A 19279-nucleotide genomic window follows, 5' to 3' on the forward strand; every position below is an offset into this window, starting at 1 on the left:
TAAGGGGCAACATTTTCACGCAGAGGGTGGTGCGTGTATGGAATGGGTTGCCAGAGGAAGTGGTGGAGGCTGGTATACTTACAACACTTAAAAGGCATCTGGATGGGTATATGAATAGAAAGGTCGAACGTGTGGTGCTGGAAAAAACACAACAGGTCAGGCAGCATCCGAGGAGTAGGAGAATTGACGTTTCAGGCAAAAATCCTTCATGAAGTGCTTTTGCCCGAAATGTCGACTCTGCTGCTCCTCGGGTGAGACCTGACCTGCTGTGCTTTTCCAGCACCACACTTTCGACTCTAATCTCCAGCATCTGCAGTCCTTACTTTCGCCTATATGAATAGGATGGGAGTGATATGGACCAAATGCTGGTAATTGGGACTAGGTTAGATTGGGATATCTGGTCAGCATGGATGAGTTGGACTGAAGGATCTGTTTCTGTGCTGTACATCTCTATGACCTTTTGACTCCAAAGGCACACTGAGTGTGGAAATGGGAAATGATGCCATAAATGTTGGAAATACTCAGAATCTTTAAAGAGAAAGAAACAAGATTAGCAGAATCAATTTTGAAGTCAATGAACTTTGAGATATTGTATTTTCCCAGCACTTCAGCGTAATGACTTTTTGTCAGAATAGCTGAAATGAAAGGACAGAGGGCCTACGGAATTCTCTGTCACAGGTGGCTGTGGAGGCCAAGTTGATACAGATGATCATCCTACAGATGATATTATGACCTTTTGGAATTCATTCATAGGATATGGGCATCACTGGTTAGTGCCAGCATTTATTGTCCACCCCTAACTGGCCAGAGGAATTCTCCAACAGGACGCTGTTGGGGCCAGTTTGTTAGATATACAGTAGTCCCCCCCTACCCCATAGCCATGGGTGATACATTCCAAGACCTACCACGAATGCCCAAAACCAAAGATTATAGCGCATCCTATCATTTAAATGGGAAATGTACCTTCCCAGCAGCCCCCTGGAATTATTTCTGGAATGTTCCATGCAATATTTTCAGGCAGCGGTAAACCGTGGATAACTGAAACCATGGAAACCGAATCTGCGGATGCGGGGGTTCCACTGTATTCAAGAGGGAGCTGGGTATGGCCCTTGCGGCTAAAGGGAGAACAGGAAATGGACAAAAACGGGAATGGGATACTGAGATTGCATGATCAACCGTGATCATGTTGAATAGTGGTGCAGGCTCGAAGGGCCGAATGGCCTACTCCTGCATCTATTTTCTAAGTTTCTATTAGTGAATAAGCTAGGTTTTTAGGATAAGTGAAAGTGCTTAGATCCATTTTAATTTAAAATTCTATTGAATTCAACTTTCACCTATCAGAACATTAGCTGAGAGTAGCTGGATTGCCAGACTCGTGACACACTGTCCCCATGACTTGTCCTACCTGCCTATCTTCTTTTCCACCTATCCGCTCCGCCCTCTTCCCTGACCTATCACCTTCATCCCCTCCCCCATTCACCTATTGTACTCCATGCTACTTTCTCCCCACCCCCACCCTCCTCTCAGTTATCTCTCCACTCTGCAGGCTCTCTGCCTGTGTTCTTGATGAAGGGCTTTTGCACGAAACGTCGATTTTACTGCTCCTCGGATGCTGCCTGAACTGCTGTGCTTTCCCAGCACCTCTAATACAGAATCTGGTTTCCAGCATCTGCAGCCATTGTTTTTACCTAGACTCGTGACATTACGACAATGCCACCACTTCCCCACAAAGAGTTTGAGAATCTGTTTTTCTTACTCAAGGATAAATCTTAGCCCAGACACCAGGAATTACCCCTCCGTCCTTCTTTAAAACAGTGTCATGTGGCCTTTTTACAGACTGGTGGATGGGGTCTCATCTGAATGACAGCATCATTGATAGTAAAGAACTCCCTCAGTAAAGGTGTTGGTTTTAACAATTATGAATATTAATTATTGCAAGTATGTGTCGTTCTGCTGTAACATGTTCTTCGTCAACATGATTTCACTGTAACGCGATTGACAAATTGAGGACACTGTTTCCACAGCGTGAATTTTTAAAAGATGTGTTGGCTGTAACACGATTACATCATCAACACTTTAAGCACTGTTCCTAAAGTGCGATTTTTCTATAATGTGAGGTTGTATGAAAACACAGCTATTGTGTTCGGAAGAACTGACTGTATCTGAATTGTATCGAAAGCTCCAACTGAGTGTACACACAAGCCAATACTGAAAGGCATCAATCTGTTCTGGTTTTGAAAGGAGTCATGAAGTAAAATGCCTCTCTGATTTACACAGTCAGTTTGTACCACAAGGTCCATGTAATAAGATCAATCCATTTCAGCTTAAAGCATTTCAGTACTACAATGCATTGCCTCTGTTAGCAGAGGACCCTGATCCTGGACCTATTTTTGATTTTTGCTCAGAATTTCATCAATCCCAAATTTGTTCTTTCACAACAAAACACAAAACTGACTAAGCACTGACAAAGCAGCATTCCACACCTTCTTTCCAAAATAAGGAGACAGATTCAAAATATCGACATCATGGACTTATAAGATGCAATGGCTTCCACTATTCCACGTCTGGCAGCCATTGACTCCCTAAATCCGAGATTCCCAAACTTTTTTGCACTGTGATGCTCAGTGACACAGGGGATCAGGAAGATGGGGAAGGAGAGAAATTGTGGAAATAACTCCATGAAGGTCAGTATCCTGGCACCAAGTCACCCTTCATTTACACTGACCCAGCTAGCACAGAGTGGCTCCTATAGTGGGCAGAACCCCTGATCCTCCTGCTTATTTTTTTTCTTTTTTTTTACCCCCTCACTACTGCCTAACTGCGGTAGTGCTTATTTTTTTCCTCATGCTTATATCTGTCAGCTAGGACTCCCTGATTGGACCAGGTTAACAGTCCCAATCAAGGAACTCATATTCTATGAGGTCCATCCAGCTGACTTCATTCCAATCAATATGATTGTGAGTAGAGATGTGGGGGCTGGGTGGTGTGGGTGGTCAGAAGTCTTGGTGAGGAGAGACCCCTGAGGAAGTTGATCAGAGTTCCTGGGGATCGGAGGTGATCTGAATACAGCTGCCTGGGAGAACAGTTAGGCTCAAGGAGCTGAATGGCCTATTCCTGCTCCTATCCATGAATCCTTTTGGGACATAGCTTTTTATTCATTCATTGAACGTGAGCTCCACTGGCCAGAGACCAGCATTTTTATCACCCATCCGAGGGCAATTAAGATACAATCATACTGCTGTGGGTCTGGAGTCATATGTAGACCAGAACAGCTGAGAGATGGCAGCTCTCTTCCTGAAAGGACATTAGTGAACCAGATGACTTTTTACTCAATTGACAATAGATTTATGGTCATCATTAGATTCTTAATTCAATTCCAATATCTGCCATGGCAGAATTTGAACCCAGGTCCCTAGGATATTACCAAAGTCTCTGGATTAATAGTCTAGTGATAATAGCACTCCTCTTTTACAATAGTAAAAAGGTTTTGTTTAAATTGTTGTAAAAACCTACCTGATTCACTGAAGTGCTTTAGGGAAGAAAATCTGCCATTCTTATTTGGCATGGGCTCCATGTGACTCCAGACCCACAGCAACACAGTTGGCTCTTAACTGCCCTGTGAAATGGCCCAGCAAGTCACTCACTCAGCCCTCCTGAGGGAGGAAGCTGCCATCCTTACCTAGTCTGGCTTGTACATGACTCCAGACTCACAGCAAAATGATTGACTCTCGCTCAGCCCAAGGGCAATTAGGGATGTGTGAGAAATGTTACCCTGTTCAGCAAGGTCAACATCCCATGAAGGAGTTAAAAATAAAAACAAATGCAAGTTATTCCTGCCTTTCGGCTCCTGTATTTCAAATGATCCACTCCTCCCATTAAGTAATGTTAACTGGATCCAGTTACTAATAATCCAGTAATCGAGTGATCATATGTTTGAATGTCACCATGGCACTTGAATTCAGTTTCATTTTAAATCTAGATATAAGAAACAGTCAAAGGTGGCCATGGAGCTGGTGGAATGTTGCAAAAACACAATTACTTCGGTTAAGGAAATCTGCCATCCTGGTACAACATGAAACTAGGTCCTTCACCAACATGGTTGACAGTCAACAGGTGGAGTAGATTTGAAGAGCCAATTCCTTTCACCTGCTCCTACTTTCTACATTCCAACTGCTGTCTGAAATGGCTAACAAGGCACCCAACCTGCTCCCCAGGTCAAAGACCATGAACATTTCAGGACAACTACAACTGGGCAACCAATGTCAACATTACAGAAGAGAGCAACCATTGCCCCTGGGTCAAAATCCTGGAATTCCCTCCCTAAGGGCATTGTGGGTCAACCCCACAGCATGTAAATTGCAGCAGATCAAGAAGGCAGCTCAACACCACTTTCTCAACGGCTACTAGGGCCAGGCAATAAATGCTGGCCCAGATCCCTTGGGTGAATACAAAACATCCCGAGAGCGAGTTTCACAAAGTTCAGGTTTAGATGGAGGAATACCATGCATTAAAAATTTCAGAACATTGAAGGTGCACTGACGATGGTTATGGAGTTCTGTGAGATTTAATCATTCATAACAAAAGTACAATAAATTAGAAAATAGTGTGATCATTTTATTTAAAAAAGCTGCTGAAAATTTTATATATATATATATGTCCAGCCAAAAGGTCATTGTCTATTATCACTTAAGGCAAACAAAAGTGAACAAAAACATATACATCGATATACTACATTTAAAGACCCTTCGTGCTTCAAAATGTATAGGACATAATGAGATAAAGAATACACACAGTTAACAAGATTCAAATGAAAGTATATTACTTGTATTCTAGACTTGTGTCCTTACGAGGTATGTTTCTCCCAAAGGCAAAACCATGTTCAATCTGTCTATCATTCCCCAAAGCAGATAATTATCCCTTAACCTTTGTACCCCGAACATCTCGAAGTTTGTGATCTGGAAAATTTCAATACGGACCCTCTAGGGTTGCGAGGCACTCTTACCGAGCAGGAGAAACTGTGTCCCTAGTCACTGACCCCCTCAGACACATCGCCTGGACCTGCTAATCCAAACTGAGTCAGTCATCAGCTTGTTGCAAGCCCCATCCCTCCCACAAAAGGCAAATAACAAAAGCATTGTCCTGAAGAATTGATGCAAGATGGATGATGAGAGAAAACTTTTTTTTTGTCATCTGCTTTAAATATTAACAGTATCGTTTATTTGTAAATTCTCCATATCCTGCCCAACTGCCTTCAGGACTCCACAAGTCATATGTTGTCTTGTATCCTGACTCACCTTTTCCTTCCTGATCATGTACCAAAAGAAAATACAAATCCACAGTCGCTCGCTACGATACTTAAACATGCACCTAACATAATCTAAAACAGAGATAAGCTAAGTTACATAGAAGAAATGTTCTGGGCAATAAGCATAAGCGGGCATATCTTCTACAGAGGTTGATGTTACAAATTCCCTAGCCTCAAAAGTACTTCAGGTACCATAATATCCAGGTAAAGTAATTGGCAGAGAACAGAGATGGTTCATCTCATGTATATACAGAAAGAACATGATATAAAGCACAAGCTGTCTAAAAGCTGACCCTTTAAAACTTAAAAAGAACGATAAAAGCATTTTTTTCTTTAAACCCACAGCTATTTACAAATGTTTACAAAGTTTCATAAATACAGTTCAGAGGGACAAGTCAGTCTCACTTCATACAGGCTTGGGATCCACGCAACTGAATTGTCCTTTCATCGATGAAATGGGATATTCATCAAGTGCAGTACCATCACACATCTCAATTAAAAAAAAAGCCTTTGTTCGATCATTAATTCCTGGCAATAAGGGTGTAACACAGCATGGCACATTGAAGACACTGTACAATCACTTACTTTGAAACGAGAGCTATCCTTTGTTGAATACACTGTCCTATGGTTTATATTTCTCACTGTCTCTGCCAGATGGTTAGAAAAGATCCACAATTCTCTGCGCTGTTGGACACTGAGCTGTCAGTTCCATCTGATACAGTGGAATATTTGAATTAGTTTTTCAAATGTTCATCATTTATAAAAGACTTCTGCTTTCAACTCTGATTGTAGAATGCACTGTTCCTCTTTATTTTGTTTTTATTTTGTCTTTCCCTTGGCTATGTTAATTGAAACAATACAACCGTGAAGTGAATATAGCAACTTATCCCCTTCCCACCCCCACCACCCTCTCCACCAAAAAGAAAGTAGTTACTCCGATATTTGTCTTCTACTTGCGGATGGTTTGCTGACAAGTTCTGCTTCGCCGCTTGTTAAAATTGTGTTGAAAAAATGGAAAAAAAAAGAAACAAAATGAGATTTCTCGCTCAATTGGGGGAGGGGAGGTGGGAAACTCAAATGGGGGTAAAAGGGTCTCCTCCAACAGGGGGAGCTATACCCGAGTGGTGGAATGTGCGTGGGGCAAGCTCGTACTGTTTTGTCCACCGGTGAACGTGTTGAAGGTGTGCAGGGGCTGCATTGCAGCCAGGGTGTTGGGGATCATGGGGATGGTGTTGGGGGTCATGAGCGGGATGTCGTCCGGTGACCTCCTCAGGGTCAGGGCGTAGTCGGGTGGGTAGGTGAGCCTCAGGGTGTCGTGGGTCTGCATCGCCTCACACTCGTGCTCGTGGTCCATTTGCTTCATCTGCAGTGACATCATCTCCTCGTTCTGGAGGTGAGCCAGGTCGTTGGCGGTGCCTCCACCACCCCCTCTCTGGGGGCTCTGTCGCCGGTGTGTCTCGTGTCGCCGCTTGTCCTTCTTGTAGTAGAGGGCAGCAAACGCCAGGATGTTCAGGAAGAGCAGCGACGCCCCCACGGCAATGGTGACGCTTAGCTCGGTCGAATAGTCCCTCTTGTCTTCAATCAGGACTGTCGTCTCTTCAGGGCTGGACTTGCGCGTATCTTTGGCCTGCTTGTTGGGGTTGTGGGAAGGTGTCAGAGGCGGCCGCTTGGTGGTGGAGGACCACAGCTTCCCTGGGGCCCGTCGGGTCACGTAAGGGAATGGCGTGGAGTCGGTCTGCGGCACTTTGGTGGTGGTTGACACGTACTGGAAGATTTCGTTCAGATTGTGAAGGTGGGGGACCAATTCTAGCCAGAAGGCCACTTTCGTAGCACGGTAATGCTCCCTCACCCTGGGCTTCAGGCCGATGTGAAGGTACAGTTGATCCTTTGGATTATACTTTGACCAGGCCACCTCCTCAAACCGGTTGGGTTTTGTGTGGATGAATTTTGTGTCTTGTGGAACGGGCTGGTTTGGGTCACTGGAGGGAAAAGTCAGAAAGTGATTTTAATGGCGCAACATTTCAGGATTTTTAAACACAAACCCCCACTGACAAAGGTAATGTACTTTATGAGGAGAGGTATTTTGCCCTGGGAAGTTGCTTTTCAGGGCTCACGTCGAGATACATGGTTAATGTTAAAATTTCACCCCTCACCCCAGTCAATCGTCTTCCCTTGATATTGAGGCCTAGTTTGCTTTAACTCCTACTGCTCAATTGCAACAAAGAACAGTACAGCACAGGAACAGGCCCTTCGGCCTTCAGTGGCAATATATGAAGTCTTTTTTAAACGGGAATCTTTTTGCCTCTACACTGTCTGCATCCCTCTATTGACTGCCTATTCGAGTATCTGTCAAGTTGCCTCTTAAACATTGCTATTGTATCTGCCTCCACCACCTCCTCTGGCAATACATTCCAGGCACTTACCATCCTTTGTGGAAAAATCTTGCCTCTCCTACCTCCTTCAAACTTACCCTGTTTTTATTTTAAACTTGCATACCCCAGTAATTGATATTTCTACCCTGGGAAAAAAGACCACGATTATCCATTCTATCCATGCCTCTCAGAGTTTTGTAAATTTTTATCAGGTCGCTCCTCATTTCTTGAAGTTCAAGTGAAAACAACCTTCCTCAGACAGGTACAAAGGCAAGGTTACATCACTGCTTCAAGTTTCACTGGCAGCAAAACGGAGCTCTATTAAGGCTAGATGATCCTTATCCACCAAATCAGGCTGAGAAAGTTCAACATTGACCCGATCATTCAGGCAACCATGGCCTGGGGTTTATGCCAGTACTTGCAGGAAACACAACGGGCAATGGACAATGATATGTAGATTAGGTGGATTAGCCATGCTAATTAACGCATAGCATCCAGGAATGGGTAGGCCAGCTGGATTGACCGTGTTAAATAGTCTGTAGTGTCCAGAGATGTGTAGGACAGGTGGATTGTCCATGTTAAGTAGTCTGTCATGTCCAGAGATCTGTAGGCTAGGTGGATTGGCCAAGTTAAATAGCCAGTAGTGTCAAGAGATGTGTAGGCTGGTAGATTGGCCATATTAAATAGCTTGTAATGTCCAGAGATGTAGGCTCAGTGGATTGTCCATGTTAAATAGGGTAAAAACAATGACGGCAGATGCTGGAAAGGTGGATTGGCCAAGTTAAATAGCCAGTAGTGTCAAGAGATGTGTAGGCTGGTAGATTGGCCATATTAAATAGCTTGTAATGTCCAGAGATGCACCACTGATCCAGAATGTCCATGTTAAATAGTCTGTAGTGTCCAGAGATGTGTAGGCTAGATGGATTGGCCATGTTAAATAGATTGTAGTGTCCAGAAATGTGTAGGCTAGGTGGATTGGCCATATTAAGTAGCCCGTAGTGTTCAGGGATTGGTGGGCTAGGTGAATTGGCCATGTTAAATAGTCCGAAGTGTCCAGGGATGTGTGGGCTAGGTGGATTGGCGATGTTAAGTAGTCCCATAATGTCTAGGGATGCATTGACTAGGTAGGCTAGCCATAGGACATGTGGGGTTATGGGTAGCATCTGGGTGGGATGCTCTTCGGAGGGACAGTGCAGACTCAATGATCTCTTTCTACATGTTATTGATTCTATGATTCTATGACTTTTATGATCATTTTGTTTAGCAAGCTACTGTAAGAGCATAAAAACTAGGAGCAGGAGGAGGCCATTCAGCCCCTCGAGTCTGCTCCACCATTTGATACAACCAATGGCTGATCTTATCTCAGCCTCAACTCCACTTTCCATAACCCTTTAACCAGTTAACTCATTACAAATCTGTCTATCTCCCCCTTAAACTGACTCAAAGTCCCGCAATGCACTGTATTCTGGGGTAATGAATTCCACAGATCTTCAGACTAAATTATCAGGTCATTAATTTCAGTGAGATCATTGTTATAATCATTTGCCATGGCACAGATTGAGCTCCCCTCCGCTAAACAGTGCTGCAAGTCTTGTACACAGCAAGAGACCAGACGGGGCCCAGACTTAATGTCTCACTTGACAGTGCCTTCAGCAGTGCAATACTCCCTCAGTTATGCACCAGGAGGGTTAAGCTTTGTTCAAGTGCCTGGAGTGAAATTTGAATGCACTTCTGATGCAAAGGTATGAGCATTTCTGAACTGAACTGGGGTGTTGCCTTCAGTCATATAAATAGTCAACATCTCTTGCCAGGGTAGGAGAGTCCAAAACTAGAGGACTTAGGTTTAAGGTGAGAGGGGAAAGATTTAAAAGGGATCTAAGGGGCAACTTTTTCACGCAGAGGATGGGGCGTGTATGGAATGAGTTGCCAGAGGAAGTGGTGGAGGCTAATAAAATTAGGACTTCTAAAAGGCATTTGGATGGGTATATGAATGGGAAGGGTTTAGAGAGATATGGGCTGGTTGCTGGCAAATGGGCGAGATTAATTTAGGATATACTCAGTTCTGATGTAATGCTAAAAGTCAGGAAAGCTTGCATTCTACAAAGAACGGTCTAAATTTTTCAATCGCATTAAAGCCAAATCGCATTGAACAAGCACGTGTCGTAGCAGAACCGACTGCAATGGTCGGCATGGATGAGTTGGACTGAAGGGTCTGTTTATGTGCTGTACATCTCGATGACTCTATATTATTGGTTAGCTCGGTTGGCTCTTTCAAAGAGTGACACCAATTGTGTGATTTCAAATCCTGTAATGGCTGAGGTTACCATGACGGTTTGACCTTGCCCCTTTCCTGAGGTCTCAGTGACCCTCTCACCAGTGACCTCTGAGAGGGCAATCATCTGGGACTATCGTGACTTTCCTTGACATCTACTCAGTGTGTTCATTCAAGCCCAGAAGGCTGGAATGGAAACATATTACTTTGCAAGTTTGAAAAAACAATCCCCAAAAATTTGGAAGGGTAGAGCCCAACTCACCCTGTCTTTGCAAAGTTGGTCCAGTAAGTCATGACCACCGCACTGAGCATGACATCGTTCTTCGAGAAGTTGCAGGGGAAAAGCTCAGTGGGTCCAATCATGGGGACGCCAAAGACATAGGGGACTTCATCTCCGTGCGCAGCATCAGACCAGCCTGGCTTCATGTCGCTCTGGCAGTGGTGGTAAAAGGCGTAGAAATAGGTGGGTGAGCCATACTGGGCGTGTAGGTCTGCTGTCGCCACCGCTGGCGCTACCCACTGGTGGTCAGTGAACAGCGCTACAAGAGTCTTGCGGCGGGTCTCAGGGTTCTCCTTGTCCGCCCAGTCAGTGTACATGAACTTGATGGTCTCCCGTAGGGTGTCCTTCCCCTCCGGGTAGCCGTACAGGTTGTCGACAAAGTTGGAGACAGCGAAGTCGAAGTCGCTGGCCGAGATCCCGTCCTCGTTGTCCACCATGTTCTCCACAAACTTCAGGCCCTCGCCCTGGTTGACACCCAGCATGATGTCATAGTTGAGGAACTCGCCCTGCTCCATGAGGATCTGGGGGTCATCAGGAATGACGTCTCCGTCAATGACTGGCCCAAAAGCGATGTGGTAACGGGCAGGCATAATGTCCTGCTCAATCAGCTCCTTGTAGCTCTTCATCCGGAGGCACTCCACCAGGTCGATGGTGTCCAGCATACTGCAGCCAACCTTCTCTGCCAGCAAGCGGGTATACTTGGCAGGCTGGTAGTTAACAGCCCAGCTAGACAAGGCTGTCCCACTCTGAATAATTGCCTTCTGGAACAGACCTGTTGGTTCAATGAGAGAAACAACTTAATGGTAACATAAACAGGAGGTGGAGATGGCCCAATGGTATTAACACTAGAACCTTAATCAGATAATGTTCTGGGGGAGCAAAAGAAAACACAGAACTGCGGATGCTGTAAATCGGAGACAATAACAGAAATTTCTGGAGAAACTCTGCACTGGCAGTACCTGTGGAGGGAAAGCAGAGTGAACATTTTGGGTGCTGTGACCCTTTGTCAAGATTGATTGTAGTTATGGAAAGGTTGGTGTGTTGGCTGAAGATGGAGAGGGATGAGGGAGGTCGAAGGAGTAAAGGATAGGTAGGAATGGGCCCAGAGAAAGACAGAGAGATGAAAAGCAAACAGTAGGCAGATAAAGGAATGGTAAATGTCAGCGTGAGGGAATCAATAGCTACTAACAAGGACCATTAGGAGCTGACAATGGATTGTTGGTGGTAGCAGCCCATGTGATGACAAGGCCAGGTGCGTGGGGGTTGGGGTAAGGGCATGGAAGGGGGTGTTCAAGCCCTAAAATTGTTGAACTCGATATTGAGTCCTGAAGGCTGCAGCGTTCCCAAGCAGAAAATGAGGTGCTGTGCTTCCAGCTTGTGTTGAGCTTCACTGGAGCACTGCAGCAAGCCTGAGACAGAGAGATTCACCAGGGGACAGGGTGGGGTGTTAAAGTGGCGGGTAACTGGAAGCTCCAGGTCATACTTGCAGACAGAATGCAGGTGTGCTGCAAAGGAGTCATGTCACCCATCTGTGCTTCATCTCCCCTAGGTAGAGGAGACTACATTATGAGCAGCGAGTACATTAGATGATATTGAGTTAAGTACAGGTAAACCACTGCTTCACTAGTGTTCTGGGGAACGGGGATCGAATCCCACCATGGCAGATGGTGGAATTTGAATTTAGTAAAAATTAAAAATTGAGAATTTAATACTGATCATTGTAGGAGGAAAAAAAAATCTGATTCACTAATATCCTTTATTGAATGTAACATCTGGTGAGATTGCAGACCACGACAATGTGGTTGACCCTTAACTCTGGAAATTAGGGATGGGCAATGCATGTTGGACTAACCAGTGACACCCAGATCCAATTAATGATTTTCTTTAAATGCAACAGTAGGAAGTAATGCAGATAGACAAAAGAAGAGAAGCTTAAGAGTGGAAATACAGTGGCTTCCATTGGACATAAACATCAGCACAGATAAATTGGGACAAATGTCCTGCCTGTGCATTGCAATTACCCACAGGATATAGGTGCCAATAGTAAGGCTAACATTTATTGCCCATCCCTGTTAAATCAAGCGACTCATGAGCAACTTAGACTAAGGAGAGCCATTGCATATGATCTGTTTGGATTTCCAGAAGGCCTTTGACAAGGTGCCACACAGGAGGCTGCTAAATAAATTAAGAGCCCATGGTGTTAGAGGTGAGGTACTGACATGGACAGAGGATTGGCTGACCGGCAGAAGGCAGAGAGTGGGGATAAAGGAGTCTGTCTCAGTATGGCAGCCGGTGACTAGTGGTATTCTGCGGGGGTCACTGTTGTGACTACAACTATTCACATTATATATTAATGATCTGGATGAAGGAACTGAGGACATTGTTGCTAAGTTTGCAGTTGACACATTGATAGATGGAGGGACAGGTAGTGTTAAGGGGGCGGGGAGGCTGCAGAAGGACTCGGACAGGCTAGAAGAGTGGGCAGAGCAATGGCAGATGGAATACAATGTGGGAAAGTGTAAGGTTATGCACTTTGCGGGGAAGAACGAAGGCACGGACTATTTTCTAAACAGGAAAGGCTTCGCAATTCTGAAGTACAAAGCAACTTGGGAGTCTCAGTTCAGGATTCTCTTACGGATAAGATTCAGGTTCAGTTTGCAGTTGGGAAAGTAAATGCAATGTTAGCATTCATTTCAAGGGGGCTAGAATACAAGAGCACTGATGTACAGCTGAAGCTGTATAAGGCTCGGGTCAGACCATATTTAGAATATTGTGAGCAGTTTTGGGCCCTATATCAACGGAAGGATGTTCTAGTGTTGGTGGGTTTCCGGTGGAGGTTTATAAGAATGATCTCAGGGTTGAAGGGTTTGTCATATGAGGAGTGATTGAGGACTCAATGGAGTTTAGGAGGATGAAGGGGGATCTCTGAAACTTCCAGAATACTAAGAGGCCTGCATTGAGTGGACATGGAGAAGATATTTCCAACAGTGGGAGAGATTAGGACCTGAGGCCACAGCCTCAGGATGATCCTTTAGAATGGAGATGAGGAGGAATTTCTTCAGCCAGAGAGTGGTGAATCTGTGGAATACATTGCTGCTGAGGGCTGTGGAGGCCAAGTCATTAAGTGTATTTAAAACAGAGATAGAAAGGTTCTTGATTGGTAAGGGGATCAGGGTTACAGGTAGAAGACAGGAGAATGGGGTTGAGAAACATGTCAGCCGTGATCAAATGGTGGAACAGACTCAATGGGCCGAATAGTCTGATTCTGCTCCTTTATCTTATGGGCTTATGTCAGAGGGCATAAGTGAACCACGTTGCTGTAGGTCTAGCACCGCATGCAGCCAGGCCAGGTCAGGACAGCAGAGTACCTTCACTAAACGATAAGTTGGCTTCTACAAGTAGAGATAATTGCTGTTACTGAAACTTGCTGCCAATTCCAGAATGCTAAAATGAATTAAATGCAAATTCTGCCATCCATCACAGTGAGATTTGAACCCACATTCCCAGGGCATTGACCTGGGGCAGTTGAATGACTAATCCTTTAAAATTACTAATTCCCCACCATCTCGCCGTAAAACTCTATGCAATTGTGTAGCAGTCGGCAGGATTTAAGTCTTTCATATTTAAAACAGGTTGTTGATTATGTCGCCCAACAGCTATGAACCATTTGCATTACAGTCAATGCTAAACCTGTCGATTACAGGCTCTTGAGAGATCTGCACTGATTCTGACTGAAACCTTTCCATAAAACATCTGTTTCGTTTGCATTGAAGCTACCTAACCTCGCTGTGCATTTCCAGCCTCTGGTGCTGCCCTATTAGTTCGAGTGCACGGAGGTAAATAACCCCTTGTTGATTAGCAATCACCTCTCTGTACGTAATCCCCTCTGACTGGTGCAGGGTTTTACAGTTCACTTCCAGTGGTCACTACAAATTACTAAATACTTTCAGCACTGAACCAGAGCATTCGGTCTCACTAATCCATGGCAATATCAAAGCTCCATGCATGCCTGCTACCTCTCAGCACCAGGGACTCGGGTTTGATTCCAGCCTCAGGTGACAGTCTGTGTGGAGTTCGCACATTCTCCCCGTGTCTGTGTGGGCTTCCCTCCAGATGCTCCGGTTTCCTCCCACAGCCCAACAATGTGCAGATTAGGTGAATTGGCCATGCTGAATTGCCTGTAGTGTTCAGGGATTTCTCATAGAAACATAGAATCCCTACAGTGTGGAAACAGGTCATTCGGCCCAACAAGTCCACACCAAAGAGCAACCCACCCATATCTATTCCCCTACCTTATTGCTCTACAATTCCCCCGATTAATGAACCTAACCTACACATCCTGAACACTATAGACAGCTGGACTGGCATGCCACTGATTTGTGAATCCTTGCAGAGCAGGGAGCTGGCCATTCAGCCCATTGAGGCCACACTGTCCCTCCAAAGAGCATCGCACCCCACCCCTGTACCCCTGCATTTCCCATGGCTAACCCACCTGCACATCCCTGAACACTATGGGCAATTTAGCACGGCTATTCCACCCTAACCTGCATATCTTTGGATTGCAGGGTGAAAACGGGGAACCTGGTGGAAACCCACGCAGACACGTGGAGAATGTGCAAACACCACACAGGCAGTCACCTGAGGTTGGAATGAAACTTGGGGCCCTGGCACTGTAGAGACAGCTGTGCTAACTAGTGAGCCACCTTGTTGCATGTATTGGAACGGCATTGATATGGCAGCATTCTGTTCAGTAAATTAAACCTCCTGCTTTCCAAATCAGGAGACAATGAGAATTTGAAGCTTGCTACCACTTGAGGAGGTTCAGATGAATGTCGTGAGTGTTTTTAAGGGGAAGGTAGATGAGGAGGGAAGGAATCATGGGATATGTCACTTGTGGTCTTTGATGAAGAAGGAGGGCAACTTATTTGGAGCACTAGCATGGTACAGTTGGACCAGCCAATCTTTTCTTATTTTTATTAATCTGTGAGAGGTGAGCATCACTGGCTGGGGCAATATTTATTGCCTGTCCTTAGTTGCCCTTAAGAAGGTGGTGGTGAGCTGCCTCCTTGAACTGCTCCAATCCATGTGCTGTAGGTAGACCCACAAAGCCATCCAGGATGGAATTCCAGGATTTTGACCCAACTACAGTGATGAAGGGTGATATATTTCCAAGTCAGGATGGTGAGTAGCTTGGAGGAAAATTGCAAGAGGTGGTGTTCCCAAGTATTTGCTGTCCTTGTCCTTCTAGACAATAGGAGTCACGGGTTTGAAAGGTGCTGTCTAAAGAGCCTTGGTGAGTTTCCACTGTGCTTCTTATAGATTGTGCACGCTGCTGCTGTAGAGTATTGGTGGCAGAGGGAATGGATGTTTGTGAATGCAGTGTTGGATTCTGTGTGTTCTATAAACAAAGACTTCTTGGTTTTGTCAACTCACAATCTGTCTGACTTTCTGTAAGTGTAGAGTGCTTATTTAACAAGTGCTCCTGAGTGGGACTGATTTGCAAACTTCGTGTGAACTGGCAGTGGAAATTCCAATACTAGGTGTCTTAAATAGGAGATGGTCACTAATTAATTCGATTAGAACTGTTTACTTCTTCACTCTCCCATATGGGATATGGGTGTCACTGGCAAGGCCAGCTTTTGTTGTTCGTCCCTAATTGCCCTTGCACCAATCAGCTGTCTTGACTATTTCAGAGGGCAATTAACAACCAACCCCATGGTTCTTTGGAGTCACGTGTAGGCCATACTAGGTAAAGATTGTAGATTTCTTTCCCTAAAGGGTATTAGTGAACCAGATTAGATTAGATTAGATTAGATTCCTGACAGCACGGAAACAGGCCCTTCGGCCCAACAAGTCCACACCGACCCTCCGAAGAGTAACCCCCCCAGATCCATTTCCCTCTGACTAATGCACCTAGCACTATGGGCAATTTAGCATGGCCAATTCACCTGCACAGCTTTGGACTGTGGGAGGAAACCGGAGCAACCAGAGGAAACCCACGTAGACACGGGGAGAATGTGCAAACTCCACACAGACTGTCACCCGAGGCTGAGAATCGAACCTGGGACCCTGGTGCTGTGAGGCAGCAGTGCTAACCACTGAGCCACCGTGATGGAGCTTCAGGACTGGAGTGACTATACAAAATGCAATATGGCTGCCATGCATGTGGTCAGTGACAGCTCATTGGACACCAGGAAACTGAAATTTGAGGAGATAGACAGATTTGTAACGGGTTAACGGACTATGGAGACGATACAGAAAAATGGAATTGAGGCTCAGATGAGATCAGCCATGATCATAATGAATGGCAGAGCAAACTCAAAGTGCCGAATTCTGCTCCTAGTTTTTATATTCTTATGCAAATTCCAATGAATTCTCCAGTTCTACCGTCACACAATAGAAATATTGCTACTGAAGCCACATACGGTTGTCTTGTGGTCTCTTTTTTTCTACATTATTGCACAACTGAAAGCAACAATACTCAAGAAGTTGCCAGCAGTTGAACACAAGACACAAGTTATTGTTTTATAAGACAATGCATTATGGTTCCACATCAGCAAATGGACTGGAACAGCTTCCAAACTGCCTCAGAATGTTATATTTGTTGAAGCTTCAAAGACGAACATAAACTGATGTCAGTTTACTTGAGCAGGGAAGAGTTCAGGATTGTCTCCAATGAAATGACTCTCAGCTGTCAGTTCAGGTTTGGCTTGAGCTGTGGCTATACATGGCTTCATACTTTTCGGATTAAGCAGCAAATCATTTGAGAACAATTTGCTCACACGTATCAAATTGGAACGTCAGGAAGTGACATCTTGATAACGCAACCACTGCTGAAGGGGAAACGATTGCCATTTTACAGAATGAGCTGTCCAGGCTCAATTGCTGTTCACTAACCTACACTGCAGTGCAGACTGTGAGAGTGAATCCACCATTACAGGACACTCAATAAACCCACTATTATATGACCTGCAATTAACTCATTATTACAGGTCATACCATAAACCCACCATTACAGGGCAAAAAGAAAACACCATGACAGGGCAAAAAAAAACCCTACCATTACAGAGCAAAAAATAAGCCCACCATTACAAGACACAATGGGGTGGCACAATGGCTCAGTGGTTAGCACTGTTACCTCACGGTGACTGCGACCCAGATTTGATTCCAGCCTCAGGCAACTGTCGGTGTGGAGTTTGCACATTTTCCCCGTGGCTGCAAGGGTTTCTTCTCACAGACCAAAGATGTGCGGATTAGGTGGATTGGCCATGGGAAAAGCAGGATTACAGGGATAGGGTGGGGAGGCTTGTGGATGCTCTTCCGCGGGTCAGTGTGGGACAAATGGCCTGACTAAACACTGTAGTGATTCTATGAAAAAACAAACTCACCGTTACAGGACATAAAGTAATCGGACCATTATGGGACATAGAACGAACCCACTATTATGGAGTCAGAGAAACGAGAGGACTATTACAGGCTTAGGAACAATGAAGATAGGAGCAGAGTTAGGCCATTCAACCCCTCAGGCTTACTTCATCATTTAATAAGATCATGTTTTATCTCATTAGATTCTAAATTCCACAGTCCCATCTATCCTCAATAAACTTTGATTTTTCTGTCTTATGAGAATCTAATTACCTCTACCTTAAAACTATTCAGTGACCCCATTTTCATTGCCTTCTGAGTCAGAGAGCTACAAAGTCACAAAACTGTATGAGAGAAAGACATTCTCCTTACCTCTGTTCTGAAAAGGTGTTCCCTGATCTTAAAATAGTGACCCCAGATCTGAACCCTCTTATACGAGAAAACATCCTTTCGGTATCCACAGCTGATACACTTCCATCTCGTTACCACTCACTGTTCTAAATTCTAGTTGAAACAAGCCCAATCTGTCTAACTTCTCCTCAAAAGACAACCCACTCATTCCAGACATCAATCTCATAAACCTCTGAACTGACTCCAACAATTTTACATCCTTACTTACACAAGGACACCGAGCCAGCACACAGTTTTGAATATGAGGTCTTACATCTGAAACGTTACATCTTTGTCTTTATGTCCGATTCTTCATTAACCTTCTTGATTATGTACTCTACTTGCATATGAGGGCCATGACTTGGAGGTGCTGATGTTAGACTGGGGTGACAAAGTTAAAACACCACACAACACCAAGTGACAGTGCTTCCAAATAAACCTGTTGGACTATAACCTGGTGTTGTGTGATTTTTAACGGCATATGAGACGACCCATATCACTCTGCATCTTGGAATTCCAATTCTTCTCCAGTTAAATAACACTCTGCTTTTCCATTCTTCCTGTCAAAAGAACAATTTCACATTTTCCTAAATTATACTCCATCTGTCAGATATTTTCACACTTAGTCAACCTATCATTGTCTATAAATTCCTTATGCCTCCTTCACTATCTACTTTCCTGCCTATCTTTATGTCTTTTGCAAATGTATTGACTGTGCCTTCATTCCCCTCATCTAAGTTATTGATGTAAATCATGAGAAGGTGAATGGGGAGGCAATGGCCTAGTCCAGGAACTCCCCACATATGTTTGAGACACCACCCACGCCCTCCACCTCCTCCAAAACTTCCGTTTCCCCGGCTCCCAATGCCTCATCTTCACCATGGATATCCAATCCCTCTACACCTCCATCCGCCATGACCAGGGCCTCCAAGCCCACCGTTTTTTCCTCTCCCGACGTCCCCAACAGTACCCTTCCACTGACACTCTCATTTGTTTGGCCGAACTGGTCCTCACCCTTAACAATTTCTCCTTCGAATCCTCCCACTTCCTTCAGACCAAAGGAGTAGCCGTGGGCACAAGTATGGGCCCAAGCTATGCCTGTCTTTTTGTTGGCTACATAGAACAGTCCACCTTCCGTAATTACACCGGCACCACTCCCCACCTCTTCCTCCACTACATTGATGACTGCATTGGCGCCACCTCATGCTCCCGCAAAGAGGTTGAGCAATTCATCAACTTCACCAACACATTCCACCCTGACCTTAAATTTACCTGGACCATTTCTGGCACCTCCC

General features: G+C 44.8%; 1 protein-coding gene across 2 annotated transcripts in view; it reads right to left on the reverse strand.

The window, feature by feature from the left end:
* Window positions 1–4555: 4555 nt before the first annotated feature.
* Window positions 4556–19279, reverse strand: part of nlgn4xa (neuroligin 4 X-linked a) — a 301285-nt gene continuing 286561 nt past the window's right edge. For both annotated transcript variants that reach the window (XM_043692405.1, XM_043692404.1), the window contains 2 exons: window positions 10212–11001; window positions 4556–7284 (listed from right to left, as the gene is read on the reverse strand). In XM_043692405.1, coding sequence (XP_043548340.1) covers window positions 6417–7284; window positions 10212–11001 — 1658 coding nt within the window. In that variant the 3' untranslated portion in view covers window positions 4556–6416. The remainder of the gene's footprint in view (window positions 7285–10211; window positions 11002–19279) is intronic.

The sequence above is a fragment of the Chiloscyllium plagiosum genome, chromosome 6, assembly GCF_004010195.1.
Source record: "Chiloscyllium plagiosum isolate BGI_BamShark_2017 chromosome 6, ASM401019v2, whole genome shotgun sequence".
Taxonomy (NCBI): Eukaryota; Metazoa; Chordata; class Chondrichthyes; order Orectolobiformes; family Hemiscylliidae; genus Chiloscyllium; species Chiloscyllium plagiosum.